This window comes from Camelina sativa, chromosome 13 (assembly GCF_030686135.1).
Source record: "Camelina sativa cultivar CO46 ecotype springtype chromosome 13, ASM3068613v1".
NCBI lineage: Eukaryota > Viridiplantae > Streptophyta > Magnoliopsida > Brassicales > Brassicaceae > Camelina > Camelina sativa.
This window is the reverse complement of record NC_141892.1, coordinates 14,391,664-14,408,483: the sequence shown is the minus strand read 5'-3', so window position 1 is coordinate 14,408,483 and position 16,820 is coordinate 14,391,664. Positions and strand designations below refer to the sequence as shown.

At 38.5% G+C, this 16,820-nt stretch overlaps 1 protein-coding gene and 1 non-coding gene across 2 annotated transcripts; one reads left to right on the top strand and one right to left on the bottom strand.

Annotated features, from left to right (window-relative positions):
• Positions 1–1,630: 1,630 nt before the first annotated feature.
• LOC147929558 (small nucleolar RNA R71) lies at positions 1,631–1,737 on the bottom strand. Its single transcript, XR_015579060.1, has one exon. It is a non-coding gene; the product is annotated as a small nucleolar RNA R71 (small nucleolar RNA).
• A 10,315-nt stretch (positions 1,738–12,052) lies between these two features.
• LOC104736828 (basic leucine zipper 19-like) lies at positions 12,053–13,068 on the top strand. The gene is made up of 4 exons (XM_010456884.3): positions 12,053–12,351; positions 12,454–12,544; positions 12,640–12,766; positions 12,859–13,068. Exons 1-4 carry the CDS (start codon positions 12,191–12,193, stop codon positions 12,930–12,932), a joined length of 453 nt encoding a protein of 150 aa, XP_010455186.1. The 5' UTR covers positions 12,053–12,190; the 3' UTR covers positions 12,933–13,068.
• The last annotated feature ends 3,752 nt before the right edge of the window (positions 13,069–16,820 follow it).

Genomic DNA, 16,820 nt, shown 5'->3' with positions numbered 1-16,820 from the left:
GAGATTAGAAGTCTTGTTTGATTTTTGACATATTGCTTAATGCCTGCTTGTGTAGATTCTTTACTTTGTGAGAACAAGTCTAGAGATGCATGAGTTTGATTGTTTCTTGCCATGAGAGTGGATTAAACATGTCTTAGAAATATATATCTAGAGATTAGCTCAAGTTGTTTGAGATTTGTTGACCAAGTTAGATGACCTCAATCATAGTCCAGCCCATGAATCCCTCCTCAAGACCTTCCTTGTTTATTAATTTCTTAGCTTAAATCCTGTTGTTTGATCGTTGTTTGATTCGTTTTGGTATTGCTCTGTTTTTCTTGTGTTGCTCTGTTTTGCGTATTTGTCCAGCTCGACCCTGCACTCGATCAACACTCGATCGAGTGCTTGCTCGAGTTCCAACCCAGAACTTGTGTTTATGATTTGTGTTTGTCCTGTTTCACCCTAGTTGCATTTCTGTTGCATTCATTTAGTATCCTGTTCATTACTTACCTTGCATTAGTTCAATACTTGCATTTCCATAGTTTCTATTTCTGTTTGTCATAATCACTCTGTTCCATTTGCATTTAGCTCCTAGTTCTTGTAGTTTTACTTTCTGCACTTTCCATTCATCATAGGATTTTTAGTGACAAACAACCTTTACATCTGGCTTGACTTAGACATATGCACATCTTGATTGTTCACAAACACTCAGATTGGATTGACACCTCTTATACTACAATTGTATAAGGGGAATTGAAACACCCTGACATCCATTCATTCATAAGTCATCATTCCATACATCATTCACCACCATTCATAAAAATAGTCAATTTCAATTTGGCGCCGTTGCCCATTTGAGTTTGTTTTGTGACATTTAGGATCATTATTAGTCTAAGATTAAGTTCGTTTAAACACTTGTGAAGTTACTGAACTCGAATCTTCCTTTGCTTGGCTGTCTTGAGTTTCAGATACCCACTCGACCACCCACTCGACCACCACTCGACCGAGCCGTGATCGAACACTTGATCGAGTCAGAAGCCGGATCCAAATAGCCATTACTTCCCAGTCGACTCGACCACCCACTCGAGCCTGCGCTCGACCGTGTACCTGTTCGAGTTTGTAGTCGAGTTTGTTGATGCACACAAGGTCAAAAGGCAAAGACAGTCTTCAAAGGCCTCTTGACAACATCCACAGGCTACAAAAGGGTTTGAGACATAAGCAAAGAAGAGTAGTTCAACAACAAGAAGAACAAGTAGTCATGGAGCAGCAAGATCACCATGATCATAGACCTAGACACATTGGTGCTGGGGATGCACCTAACACACACAACCAAAGAGCTGGTATTGTGCCTCCTGCTGTGGCCAATAATAATTATGAAATAAAGAGTGGATTAATCTCCATGATACAAGCCAACAAATTTCATGGGTTGCCAATGGAGGATCCTCTAGATCACCTTGATGAGTTTGACAGAATATGTGGACTCACAAAAATCAATGGAGTAAGTGAAGATGGCTTCAAGTTAAGGCTATTCCCATTTTCCCTTGGAGATAAAGCTCATCTATGGGAGAAGACTCTTCCTACTGGAGCTATAACCACATGGGATGCATGCAAGAAAGCTTTTCTGGCCAAGTTCTTCTCCAATGCAAGGACTGCTAGATTGAGGAATGAAATTTCTGGGTTTGCTCAAAGGAATAATGAGAGCTTTTGTAAAGCTTGGGAGAGGTATAAAGGATTCCAAACTCAGTGTCCTCACCATGGCTTCAGCAATGAGTCCCTTCTAAGCACTTTGTATAGAGGAGTGCTTCTCAAGATAAGAATGCTTCTTGATACAGCTTCAAATGGCAACTTCCTCAACAAGAATGTGGAAGAAGGATGGGAATTGGTTGAGAACCTTGCTCAGTCAGATGGTAATTATAATGAAGATTATGATAGAACCATGAGGATCCCCTCCACTGATCAGGAGGACAAATACAAACAGGATTTAAAGATGGTCAATGAGAAGCTTGACAAGATTCTCCTAAGCCAGTCAAAACCCATTCACTTCATTGGTGAAGAAGAAGCTCCAGTCCATGAAGGAGATAGGGAGTTTGCTGAGTTGTGTTATATGCAGAACCAAGGAGGAGGATACAAAGGCTACAACCAAGGTGGAGGTTTCAAGCATAACAACCTCTCTTATAGGAGCACCAATGTAGCCAACCCTCAAGACCAAGTCTATCCACCTCCTCAGCCTCAACAACAGCACAACTATGCACCAAAGCAGCAGCAACAAGTGTTCCAGCCCCAATTGTGTCCCCCACCAGGGTTTCAGACTAACCAAGGCCAGGAACAAGACCTAAGAGCAATGATACAACAACTGTTGATTGGGCAAACCAATGGGAAAATTGAGGAAGCCAAACAGTTTGCTAAGCTGAATCAAAGGTTAACATCACAATATAATGATCTCAATATGAAGTTTGAGGGACTTAACTCAAGAGTGAAGTATATGGAGAGCAATATAGCATCTACTTCAGCTCCAAAACCCACCCAACTCCCTGGAAAAGCAGTTCAAAACCCAAGGGAGTTTAATGCCAAAGCCATTCATCTCTTTGAAGAGGAAGTCACTGGGGACAGTGAAGTTCAAGTTGGGGAGGATTGGTCATTTCTTGAAGCTCAAAGTGAAGTTTGTGCAAAGCAGACTGACTCCGGTATTGCACTCGACCAGGTGCTCGAGCATGCACTCGACCGAGTGAGTGTTCGAGTGGCTGATCGAGCTGAAGAGTCAGAAGCTGTCAAGCCTGCTAAGTACATCCCTCCTGCTTACAAACCGCCCCTACCATTCCCAGGACGTTTCAAGACACAGAAGCTTAAAGAATTAAGGGAAATCATTGAGAAAAAACAAATGTTGGCTTTGCAACAAAAGGAAGAGAAGGCTTTGAAGGAAGTGGTTGTGATTGAGAAACAAGAAGAAGTGATGGCCATACAAGAGATCACCATTGCTTACCAAGAAGAAGAGAGAGGACCTGCCTTGGAACAGTATGATCCATATCCTCTCTATAAGGATTTTTTGCTTGATTTATCAAAGAAGAAGGCTCAAGCTCAAGATGAGAAAGATCTTGAAGACCTTGGAGGAGTAATCATCCCAATTAAGCTTAAGGATCCAGGTCCATTCTATCTGCCTTGCACACTTAGCTATCTTCACTACAACCAGTGTTTATGTGACTTGGGAGCATCTATCAGTGTGATGCCTAGCTGATGGATCAAACAGAGATGTGGTTGGCAAATTGGAGAATATTCCAGTCAAGATAGGAAGAGCAAGGATTCACACAGATTTTGTGGTATTGGAGATGGACAAGGAACCTGAAGATCCTATCATCCTTGGGAGGCCATTCTTAGCCACAGTTGGAGCTGTTATTGATGTTAAGGAAGGTCTTGTGACCTTGAACATTTCTGAGGATATAACTATGAAGTTTAACATCTATAACCCAACCAACCTTCCTACCATTGATGATCAACCTTTTACTATCAAGGACAAAGGTGGTCATGAAGGTTTAAGTGAAGTGGCAACTCCAAAGGACAATCTCCCTCTTCAAGAAGATTCTATGGAAAAGCTTAAGAGGTCAGTTCAAGAGTTGACTGGTATGGTTAAAGATCTCCAAGTCAAGCTAAACAAGAGGTCTTTGAGGAAAGCAAGACCAAGGCTAAAAATCAAGAAGAAATATAGTTTGTGTGTTAAGGGTGAGGTGATCAAGGATCAGACTCACAATGATCAAGAAGTGCCAGGGAGGATTTCATCACCTCCTTGGTATCTAAACAAAGCCTAAGAAGGCAGCCAAAGTCAAGCTTAGTGACTCTAAACAAGCTCACTAGGGAGGAAGTCCCTAAGGTATCCTTTGTAAATATGCTTTATTTTCTTAGTAGTTTTGATGTGTTTTGTTTTATGTTTGTGTTGGGCAGGCCTTTCAATGAAAGTGTAGATGGGTATGGAGAAATTTGGACTTGGGGAAGGAGATTCGCAAGCCCACTCGACCAGCCCACGAGAGGTACTCGACCGAGTTGGCAAAGAACTAAGGCCCACTCGATTCTCATTTCTCTAGAATGATCGAGTGGAGGGAAGAACAAGAAGAAATTTTTTAAAATTTCAAACTTTGGTCAAGGAGCTCGACCACGTGCTGGTTGAGTGTGGGGTCGAGTGGCAGCAAAAAGCATGTCAAAGATTCTCATTTCAAATTTGAATGGTATGGATGCTCCACCCTTGTCTCCTTGCCCCCTTAGCTTCTTTAAATAAAGCCTTACACGATCCTATGTCTCTCACACTCTCTCACTTGCTCAAAACAACTAAAATCAAGTTTTAAAATCTCTCTCAAAGTTCATCTTTTGCTCAAGCTCAGCTCTTTTGAGTTTTTGGGTCACTAACCTATTAAACTTAAGCTTTGAGTCTATTCCCTTCAGTTCTATTCGAAATTGTCTTCAAGGATTACAAGGAAGTCTCAACAAGCGGCTGCAAGCTCCATGGAACGTTTTGATGATCGCCTACAATCAAGAGGAGAAGCTGGAAGAACCACTCGATGCCCCACTCGAGCATGAACTCGATCGAGTGGTGGTTCGAGTGGTCGATCGAGCCAGATGCCGCGTTCAAGAAATCAGTCAGTTGAGGAAGATCCTGAGAGAACTGAAAGTGAAGAAGAAAGGGAGCCAACTCTTAGTGATTTCATGAGGAGAAACAAGGCCAAAGGGAAGAGGCCAGCAGTTGAGATTGAACAAGAGGAGGTTGAAAGTGAGAGTGAAGAAGAAGGTGAAGAAGAAGAGGGAGAGGATGATGGAGAAGCAGAATCTTGTGGATTGACAAAGAGACAACTTTATGAAGCCTTCATGAGAATGGAGTTCCTGGGAACTAGGTATCCACACAAGGAAAGCATGGAGAAGCTAGCCATTGATAAAGATGTGGAGTACCTTTTTGAGAAGAGCAATCTAACCAAGTTCATGGGGCTTTGCATGGAGGGGTATAAAGAAGAAAGTTGTGAGTTTCTAGCCACAGTCAAGCTGCACACATATGCAAGGAAGGATGATGAGTTTGGAGCTGGTCATATTGCTTTCACAATCAAGGGGAAGAACTATGAGCTTTCTTTGAAGAAGATAGCAAATGTGTTTGGTTTTGAAGTTGGTAGTAATAGGAGCTTGATGATACCAAGAGAGGAGCTCTATGCCATTTGGGAAACCATTCGAAACAACATCACCTATTCATCCTCCAAGACCAAGAGTTCAAAGATAAGAAGTCCAGTCCTAAGGTACTTCCACAAGGCCTTAGCAAATACATTCTTTGCTAGGAAGGAGACTGGAAATCTCAATGAGGGTGAGCTCAAGGTAATTGACATGGCTCTCAATGGAATCATCCTTGAGGCAAGAAATGGAACCATCATTCTTGGGACCACTGGGGAGACTGACCTTGCAATGGTGCTCATTGACCACATGATATATTTGAGAAGTTGGGTAGGCAAGCTACAAAACAAAGGGTCAAGAGGAGCCTTAGCCATTGGAGGCATCATCACTCCAATACTACAAGCTGCCAAGGTCCCACTTAGAGGAGAGAAGGGTTTTGCCAAGATGGATTGACTCAAGCTACCTCACTTCCACTCTCATATTGGCCAAGGAAATGCATCAAGGAAATCACATCTTCAACTTTGAGCTTCCAACAGTTGGGAAAAAACAGTTGATCTTACCTAACTAAGAGCTCACCACCATTCAAGAAGGAGCAAACATTGATTTTTGGCCAGCTGATGAGTTCTTGTTTGATGGGATAGTTCAACCTAGAGTTGATGAAGTTGGAGATGTGCAAATGGCTGATGGGGAGGAGCAATTTTACTTTGAAGACTATGAGCCCAACCCAAGGGATAGTAGAGGAGTGAGAGAGACTAGCAAGAGGTTAACTCTCCTACAAAAGTGGAGCAAGTGGCATGGGAAGAGGTTTGATAAGCTTAAGAAGAAGGTGACCAATATGGCTAAGTCCATCAAGGGCCTAAAAAAGGAGATTGCTGAGCTGAAGAGTGCAAACTCATCTCCAAGCCATTCAAGCCCTTTGAGGAGGAGTAGCTCAACTAGAGCACTCTCAAGAGTTGCAAACCCTGTGGAACCAGCTAGAGCTTCAATGTACGAGCCAAATCAGAGGAAGAGGAGTTCAAGTAGCCGAGAACAACAATTTTTGAGGCACTCGACCAGGTCACTCGAGCATCCACTCGACCGAGCACCCCAGATGCACTCGGCCGAGTTCCAGCCCAGATCACCATATGGCTTCCCACCTCCAGCTGCTTATCCAGGATATCCAGGTTACCCTCCCATCCCACCCCAGTACTTCATGGATCCAGCACTCTACCAGCAGTTCTACCAGCAGCAAGGTCAGAATTTTGACACTCGCGGTCCAGCTCGACCCCCCCACTCGAGCACGTACTCGACCGAGTCCCGGTCGATTCCCATCGTCGAGCTGCCCCAATCTCCACTTCCAAGTCATCAACAAGACCCCAATTACACCTTTGACAGCATGCAAGAGGATGTGGATAGTTTTTTCTCCAATCCTTGAGGTACCACTATCACCTTCCCTTGTAAATACCATTGCATTTGATGTTGTGTTTTGTTTTTGATCTTGAATCCTCTTACAAATTTCTTTCACACAGAGGACTGTGTGATTTAAGTTTGGGGGAGGGTTTGAGATAGCATTTGATGTTGTGTTTTGTTTTCTTATTTCAAATTTTTAGCATCATCATGTTAATACTTGCATAGCATCTAAGGCATAGAAAAACCCTAAAAATTTGATTTTTTTTTGCAAAATTCTTTATAAAAAAGAGTGTTCATGTAGTTTGCATTGCATAATAGCATCTTGTTTAGCATGTTTCATGTAGGATTGTATAATATTTGCATTAGGGATCTATGATGAGTTTTGCCTTGTTAGCTTGTTTAATTCACTAGACTAGGATCAATGCCCAAACTAATAGTACTTTGATGCTAATTGAGTGGTTAGAAGCATAAGATTGAACCAAGTCTTGAATTCCTGCATTGCATTTGGTCTAAATTGAAGCATGTTGTGATTTGATGCCATTTCCTACTTATAAGAACTTAATATTGACTGTTAAATATCAATGTGTGCATTGCTTTAAACTCATGGATACCATATACATATTTGGATCATCTTTCTCCTTTTTACCACTCTTGTTGATCCAAGTAGCTAATTGAATCATTAAAATCAGTTTCCAATACCCTTAACCAACCCTTCTTTCAAGCCATGCTTATTTTTGAGTGTGTGAGGCCTTTTTGGGATTGAGCTTGGTAGAAAGTGTTAGGTTTGAACTGACAAGAATAATGCCTTGTGTAGTTCTAGTTTGCATTTTCCAAACTAGATAGGACTAGGTGATTTCATTGCTGGGTTTGGGATTTGGTTGTTTGAAAAAGAAAGAAAAGAAAAGAGGAGAAGAGAAAGAAAAGGTTAGAGTCTTTAGGAGGGGAATGTTTTTAAATAAAATCAAAGTCTAGTGAAAGAATGGGAAGTATGATATTGTTTAAAGATGGTTTCAGTCAAAGAAAATAAAGAAAGAAAAAGAAGAGTTTAGCAAAATGCTTTTATGCCTTAAGGATAAGAAGAAAAGAAAACCATAGCAAATAAGTAAGAATCTCCCATTCCACTAGAAAGATCGAATAAGAAACCTCTCCTAAGACTTTAAAATCAAAAGAGAAAAGGGTGAAAGAGAAGAGAAGAAGTTAAAGGGTAGCACTAGGATCAATTGGGTTTAGATTGATAGGATAAACACTTTGGGTGCCTTTGGGTAGACAAGGTTTGTTTCTTGTATGTGTCTAAGTGTTCTTACCTTTAGCATTCTTCTAAAGCTCAATCCATTTTTTATGAGAGAACCTTGATATTGATAAACCCCACTCTAAAGAGAGACCATCATTGTCTCTAAACCTTTTACTGCCAAGCCAAATGAGTTTAAGCATTGCATATAATTGATTCATGTTCTTGATTAATGAATGTTAAAGGAAATGATTGATTTGAATGCATGTGGACATCTAAGGCTCAAATCAGTAAAGGTTGTGATATGCTTGTCTAAAATCTTTAAGTACAACTCATTCAACTTGCATCATAGTACTAGTAACTTGGACATTGATTCTAGATGGTCTATTTGCAAGCTTTAGGAGCTGAGATCCCACTTTCAAACCTCACCTACCTTCTTATGTCTTGTTCATTTGCTTGAGGGCAAGCAAAGACTAAGTTTGGGGGTGTTGATGTTCATATATTTTACCCTGTTTTCCCTTAATATATTCACATCTTTTGCATCTTTTGCTATCCATTTTGACCATTATTGCATAGCTTTAGGACTGTTCTTGCATTAGAGTTTAGTTGCATTGCATTTGCATCTTTTCATGCATAAACAGGTGATTTTGGAGCTTAAGGAGCATGGAAGCAATGCTGAGGAGAAGTGAAGCAATCATGAGGAGAAAGCAAAAGAGCTAAGGCTGAAGAACCAAGGTCCGGAGTCCAACTTGACTGCCCACTCGACCAGACACTCGACCGTGTGCTGAGAGGGACTCGACCGAGTGGGAGGAGCACAAGAAGAGCCAACTCGTCCGGCCACTCGACCGAGCACCAGGTCGAGTTGGTCGAGCCGCCTGGCTATTTTGTCTTCTAGCGTTTTTAGGGCTTCCACTACATTTTCTATATAAGGGCTTGTACCTGCAGCCACCAAAAGAGTCCAGCTTTTTAGAGAGTCTAAAACCTAGTTTTTACCTTTTTTAGAATTATTCCTTTTGCATTTTTATTTTTCTTAGATCTTGTACTTCTTTTAAAAGGAGAAAAAGACTAAATTCTTCAATATTGTTGGTTTCATAACTTTCTTAATATTGAGAATTTGAGTTTAGTTCTTTCTTCAATATTGTAGATCTTTGCTTTATCTATCTAATCATGCAAGTTTCATCATTTTCTGGGTTTATGACTTTGATGTTCATCATGTGTTCTTGTGAGTAGTTGCTTAGGATCTCGAGGATGGGTTAGGTTAGGTTGTGTTTGAGGTTTGTTTGATTTGGTCAAGCTTGATTGTTGTAGATCTCTTCTATTCTAGATGTTCTTAATGCTGATCCTATATCTGAGAGGGTAGGATCTGATTTCAAGCCTCTTAGCATCACACCAATGTCTAAGGAGCATAGATAAGACTAGATCTAGAGACTATCATTAGGCTTGCTAAGAGATTAGAAGTCTTGTTTGATTTTTGACATATTGCTTAATGCCTGCTTGTGTAGATTCTTTACTTTGTGAGAACAAGTCTAGAGATGCATGAGTTTGATTGTTTTTTGCCATGACAGTGGATTAAACATGTCTTAGAAATATATGTCTAGAGATTAGCTCAAGTTGTTTGAGATTGGTTGACCAAGTTAGATGACCTCAATCATAGTCCAGCCCATGAATCCCTCCTCAAGACCTTCCTTGTTTATTGATTTCTTAGCTTAAATCCTGTTGTTTGATCGTTGTTTGATTCGTTTTGGTATTGCTCTGTTTTTCTTGTGTTGCTCTGTTTTGCGTATTTGTCCAGCTCGACCCTGCACTCGATCAACACTCGATCGAGTGCTTGCTCGAGTTCCAACCCAGAACTTGTGTTTATGATTTGTGTTTGTCCTGTTTCACCCTAGTTGCATTTCTGTTGCATTCATTTAGTATCCTGTTCATTACTTACCTTGCATTAGTTCAATACTTGCATTTCCATAGTTTCTATTTCTGTTTGTCATAATCACTCTGTTCCATTTGCATTTAGCTCCTAGTTCTTGTAGTTTTACTTTCTGCACTTTCCATTTCATCATAGGATTTTTAGTGACAAACAACCTTTACATCTGGCTTGACTTAGACTCATATGCACATCTTGATTGTTCACAAACACCCAGATTGGATTGACACCTCTTATACTACAATTGCATAAGGGGAATTGAAACACCCTGACATCCATTCATTCATAAGTCATCATTCCATACATCATTCACCACCATTCATAATAATAGTCAGTTTCATGAGGCAAAAACAATAGCGTATTAATGGTTTGTCATTATTATCAGTGTGGAAAATGCTAACTTTGAATTTAATATATTTAAAACAGTTTCAACAAAAAGTTAAAATAACAGTCATGATTGATATGCATATTGGCCTACACTTTTCAATTAATAAGGTATAACTGTCTTCAATACTTTATTAGTGAAGGAACCTGCCAATTTAAAATTTAATAGATTTCAATTAAGTACATTTATAATTTTTTTTTGTCAACCAAACACTAATTAGAAATGAACTCCAAGGTTGGTAGCCCAAAACCGGAGGAAAAGAGTTTACAAAAGAAATTTTTGAAACCTAAAGATCTAGAAGACCGAGCAAGACAATTTGCCTTCAATTTTGATGAACTGGATGGTACCTTTGAAATGACTCGATCCATTTTGTTCGTTTTTATATAAAATTTAACTAGTGATCCCATACTCACTAACATCCTAACCCCAATCAACATATAGCGGAAATAATCAATAACATTAAACCAAAAACCCAATAGAAATAATAACCAATAACCAGTAGATTCAAAACCAATAACCAAAAATCATAAATCAATGAAATAACAACCTAAACAACTGTTCTAGACCACTAGATTCTATTCTAGCAACCTAACAGCAACATAGAACAAACAACCGAGTCTCTAGAACATCCTCCTCTTCATCAGCTTGATTCTACGATCACACTTTGCCTTTACCTGCACTACACACAACAATTGAGATGCCTGATTTTTATTAGAAATGCTCTCCCATCTACTGGTTTATACACACAAGCGAATACACAAATACACAAAACAAGCAAATTAAACAACTCTGGACAAACGCGTCGACTATGCGTAGCGTCGACTCTGCGCACTTGCGTCGACCGACACACTCTTTGCATCGATTCTGTGGACTTGCCTCGACTGACACACTCTTTGCGTCGACCGATGCAACATTCTTGTATCGACCGATGCAATCCTCCAAATCCCAAGCTGTGTCGACTGATACACTCTTTACATCAACCAATGCAATTCCTCTTGTCTCCGTCAAATCCCCAACAGCGTCGATTTTCCCCCCTTTTATATTCAACGTTAGGGTTTTCAAACCCAAAAAGAAAACAAAGAGAGCATTTGACTTAAGTTGACCCGCAAAAGAAAACAAAGAGAGCATTTGGCATTTTGAGAGGACGGTCCAGACTCTCGAGGATTTGCTGTGGATGTGTGTTCTAGATTAGGGCGGTCACTGGATGTATGGGAAGATATCAATAACTACTAGACGAGTATTGGTATGGCTCCTTATGAGACACCGTATTGGAGGTCAAGTCGTACACCTTTTTAAAGGATTTGGGAGTTTAAGATGAACATAAGGGTGAGGTTTTGGTGTTAAAAAGCAAGGGAGAGGGATGAGCTCTATTGTTATTGGCATTGTTTTTGCTGTTCTTCGTCATTTTTAATCCAAATTAGAAGTGAGTGGATGAACATGACTTATCTAAGCGTTAAAATATTTGTTTTATGTGTTCTCTATAGTGGTGGTGTTGTTTGACTCTAGGAGCGTTGGAAGCGAAAGGTTACGATGGGTGACGATTAACGCCATGAGGATGTGCTGGTAGACACAATGCACAAGCAAAGTTCGAATTTACAAACATGATATTTGCTAATTTTCATTTAAATAGAGGAAGAAATGTAATTTCACCTTAGTTAATCTTCGTCACATTATTCAAAATGGAAACCCTAATAGCAATCCCCAATAAATATTTTTTAATTTTAAATTATAATTTACATATTTTTTTATGGTTATATATTGAAGATCTGATTTAATAGAAGCATAGTTAATTGCACCCATTAATATGACCTCGGCTCGGTCAACCACTATGATGTTAATTGCACCCATTAATATGACCCTCTAGATCAAGTTTTAGAAAAAGATATTAACATTTCGTTTAAATTGAAATATGTAAATATAATAAAAGGAAAATTATGCTAAAGATAAGGCTTAACATCTGGCGAAAGTGCATTGGCCTAATATGTAATTAAAATAGCCAAAAATCTAAGATACAACCAAATGAAGGGCAAATATGATTTTTTAACTAGTGCTTTCGTCTCTATAAAAATAACGCTCGATAGTAGTATTCTCATAACTAAAAAAAGTTTGAACAAAGCTTAAAAATTTACTCAAATTTAATTACAAAACTAACTCAATGAGCTTCCCTGTGATTGCGACGTCATCTGGAGTTCCCCGAAGTGATAGCCAAGCAGGAGAGAAGAAAGGTGTTTACCTCCAATATGAAGTTAAGCCAGGCTTCACCATTCGTAGACGTCATAATATTGATCCTGCCATGGATCCTAAGAAGCTCAAACGGTTACACAATTTTTCATTTTTCTTTATCTTCGTGTTGATACATATCATCTAAATCAAGTTGTAATTTTGAATTCAATGTCTCGTATTTAATTATATATGTAGGATAATTGCAAACCGTGTTTCCGCTCAAAATTCAAGGTTGAAGAAGGTTATATATCTAGATTCTTTAGTGAAGCGATCCATGGAGCTTGAGGTACATATACCTCTCTTAATTAATTCCATATATTTACTACTATTATTACTACCTCATAATACTTTTGCAATACAAATAATTATTTTATTATGCAGAGACGGAGAAAGAAGTTGTGTTCCAAGATAGAGATAGCGATTGAGGAGAAGCAATATCAAGAAAATGAGCAAAAGAAGCTAAATGAAAATATCTCTGCTCGACTTCAAGATTGTATCGACAAGGACGGTAAATTAATTATATATGTGACAATTACATAAAAATATATATAAATATGATAATTACAATTGATATAACAATAATTATGATACTAATAATAGGTATTACTGACGTGAATAAATCGGAGATAGAGATGTTGGAGAAGAACATAGCTCTAATTACCAATCTTACTTAGTTGATCTGAAAACACCTCTCATATTTCTTTGATGCGGATAATTTTAAGTTGTTTATTTTGGTCTCTTTTGTTGTTGTAATTTCATCGGTTTTCAGACTATTGTTATCAAATGCATATCTGTTGTGAATTTGTTTCATATGGTACGAATATCAGCTTGAATTATCTAATTTATGTCAAAAATATGTTTTTCATATGAACATTAATTAAAATACATAAAATAATTTTTTATTTTAAGAAAATACAGTAACGTATTAGAGGTTTGTCATTATTATTAGTGTAGAAAATGCCAAATTTGAATTTAATATATTTAAAACCGTTTTAACAAAAAGTTAAAATAACAGTCATGTAATGATTGATATGCATACTGGCTTACACTTTTCAATTAATAAGGTATAACTGTTTTCAATACTTTATTAGTGTAGGAAACTGCCAATTTTAAATATAATAGATTTAAACCTCACATATGAAATTAAAAAAACGAGTCAATAAAATATTTAAGTACATTTATAATTTTTTTTTGTCAACCAAACACTAATTAGAAATGAACTCCAAGGTTGGTAGCCCAAAACCGGAGGAAAAGAGTTTACAAAAGAAATTTTTGAAACCTAAAGATCTAGAAGACCGAGCAAGACAATTTGCCTTCAATTTTGATGAACTGGATGGTACCTTTGAAATGACTCGATCCATTTTGTTCGTTTTTATATAAAATTTAACTAGTGATCCCATACTCACTAACATCCTAACCCCAATCAACATATAGCGGAAATAATCAATAACATTAAACCAAAAACCCAATAGAAATAATAACCAATAACCAGTAGATTCAAAACCAATAACCAAAAATCATAAATCAATGAAATAACAACCTAAACAACTGTTCTAGACCACTAGATTCTATTCTAGCAACCTAACAGCAACATAGAACAAACAACCGAGTCTCTAGAACATCCTCCTCTTCATCAGCTTGATTCTACGATCACATTTAGCCTTTACCTGCACTACACACAATAATTGAGATGCCTGAGTTTTATTATAAATACTCTCCCATCTACTGGTTTATACAGACAAGCAAATACACAAATACACAAAAGCAAGTAAACAAACAACTCTGGACAAACGCGTCGACTATGCGTAGCGTCGACTGACACACTTTTTGCATCGACTCTGTGCACTTGCGTCGACCGACACACTCCTTGCGTCGACCGATGGAACGTCCTTGCATCGACCTATGCAATCCTCCAAATCCCTAGCTGTGTCAACTGATACACTTTTTGCATCGACCAATGCATTCCTCTTGTCTCTATCAAATCCCCAACATCGTCGATTTTCCCCCTTTTATATCCAATATTAGGGTTTTCAAACCCAAAAATGCAACAAAAAGAGCGTTTGACTTAAGTTGACCCGTAAAACCAATCCTTGCATCGACTGATGCACACCCAAAACAAGGATTCTAGTTTGCGGGAGTTACATGGGCATTCTAAGAGGACGATCCTTACTCTCGAGGATTTGGTGCGGATGTGTGTTCTGGATCGGGGGGTCACTGCATGTATGGGAAGCTAACAATAACTACCAGACGAGTATTGGTATAGCTCCTTATGAGGCATAGTATGGGAGGTCAAGTCCTACACCTTTATAAAGGGTTTGGGAGTCTAAGAGGAACATAAGGGTGAGGTTATGGTGTTAAAAAGCAAGGGAGAGGCGTGAGATCTATTGTTGTTGGGATTGTTCTTGCTGTTCTTTGTCATTTTTAATCCAAATAATAGGTGAGTGGATGATGATGACTTATCTAAGCGTTGACATCTTTTCTTTCTGTGTTCTCTATAGTGGTGGTGTCGTGTGACTCTAGGAGCATTGGAAGCTATAGGTTACGACGGTGACGAATAACATCATGAGAATGTGCTGGTAGACACAATGGAACAGCAAAGTTCGAATTTACAAACATGATCTTTGCTATTTTAAATTTAAATAAAGGAAGAAATGTAATTTCACCATAGTTACTCTTTGTCACATTATTCAAAATGGAAACCCTTATTGCAGTCCCCAAATTTTTTTTTTCAATTTTAGGTTATATTTTACATTGTTTTATGGTTATATATTGAAGATCTGGTAATAATCAACCTAGTCCAAAAATATTGTGGAGTTTTGATGATTTCACTGATTTAATAGAAGCATAGTTATTAGCGGTGTCAAGCGGGCCTGCCCGCGTCCAAGTAGCCCGCACCGCCACGGGCTTTTGTTTTTCTGGACCGCAGCGGATCAGCCCGTTTAGTACCGCGGGTGTCATATTCATGTCCAGACCCGCTCCGTATAACTAAACGGGTAAACGGATTGGCCCGCGGGCATATTGTTTACGTGTGTTCTTCTGCTTTTGCTTGATGCAATGATGTTCTATGGTTTTATTTGGTGCTGAATGCTGATCAGTTTGCCAACAAATAAGAAAAACTTCTATCTTTAACAGGTTTTACTTTATCATTAACGTTGGTGACTTGGTGTGTTTGTTTCATAATTAGAACTGAAAGTAAAACTCAAAGTTTTGCTCACCTATTGATGTTACTATATTTTACCATATTTAAGGCCTTGTTTAGTTCATGTTTTGCATCATATAGAAATGATTCCTTAAGTTTTATAGTCATTTATGTCCAAATATACACTTAGGATGTTTAGAAGCATGCATTGCATACATTTGTGCATTTGGAGTATTAGTAGGTGTTATGGAACTCTAAAAGGGTAAGGAAGGACTTGGTGTTATTTTTGGAGCTAAACAAGAGGACTGAAAGTATCAGGAAGTGGATTCGCAAGGCAACTCGACCACAGCACTCGAGCAGGCACATGGTCGAGTACTCGGTCGGATTCATAACGAGCTTCTCAAAGATCGATCCAAATGAAGATCTTCCGTTGCGATTCAGCTTCCGCATCCTTCATGAGAGTTGTAGGAAATTGAGATAACTTTCTAATGCTGGTGGTTTAAAGGCAATCAGAGGTGTAGTACAAGAGTTATCCCTATCTCATCCCAGATCAAAGACTCGAGCTACGTGACGGACCAACCACTCGACCATGCACTCGACTGAGCACATGGTCGAGCTGACCGCCGCCTCTCTGTTTTGTCCTCTAGCTAACTAGGGCTTCTCTCTCTGTACTATATATATGTGTACTGGCACTTGTGGCCGAAGAGAGAGACCCTGGAGACCATGTAGACACCTCATAACCTAGTTTTTGCAATTTTTAGCTACTTTTACTTTATTGCATCATCTCTTATCTTTTCTAGGATTGTCATAGATTTGTAACCTTCATAACTTTAAATCTATTGAGTATTTGCTTTCACTTCTTTGTTCAATATTGTTCATCTTTATCTTATCTTTCTAATCATGGTAGTTTCATTAATTTCTGGGTTTGTGTTCTTCATGATGATTTTTAGATCTGATTAGTGGCTTAGGATCTTGAGGATGGATTAGGCTGGATAAGGGTTATGGTTGTTTAGATTGATCAAGCTTTATTGTTATACATCTCTTCTAGATTAGATATGCTCTATGCTATTCTTATACTGAGAGGGTAAAGATAGATCTTAAGCTTCTTAGCATCATACCAATGTCTAAGTTGTTAGATAAGTCTAAATCTAGAGATTATCATGAAGCATGCTAAGAGATTAGATGTTTTGTTTGATTTTTGACAATAATGATCTTGGTTTTAATGCCTGATTTTATATGTAATAGCTAGTGAAAGCTAGGTCTAAGAGTCTCTAAGCTTGATTGTTATTGTCATGAGAATGGATTAGCAAGTGATGTTCATATATTTTACCTTGTTTTCCCTTAGTTTATTCACAACTTTTGCATCTTTTGCTATCCATTTAGGCCATTATTGTGTAGCTTTAGGACTAATCATGCATTAGAG

Bases quoted from the DNA above. Each gene is read 5' to 3' on its own strand.
- LOC104736828 (XM_010456884.3), top strand. From the start codon at position 12,191: ATGAGCTTCCCTGTGATTGCGACGTCATCTGGAGTTCCCCGAAGTGAT. The intron at 12,352-12,453 runs GTTACACAATTT...TTATATATGTAG, and splicing joins GATCCTAAGAAGCTCAAACG to GATAATTGCAAACCGTGTTT. The intron at 12,545-12,639 runs GTACATATACCT...TTTATTATGCAG, and splicing joins AGCGATCCATGGAGCTTGAG to AGACGGAGAAAGAAGTTGTG.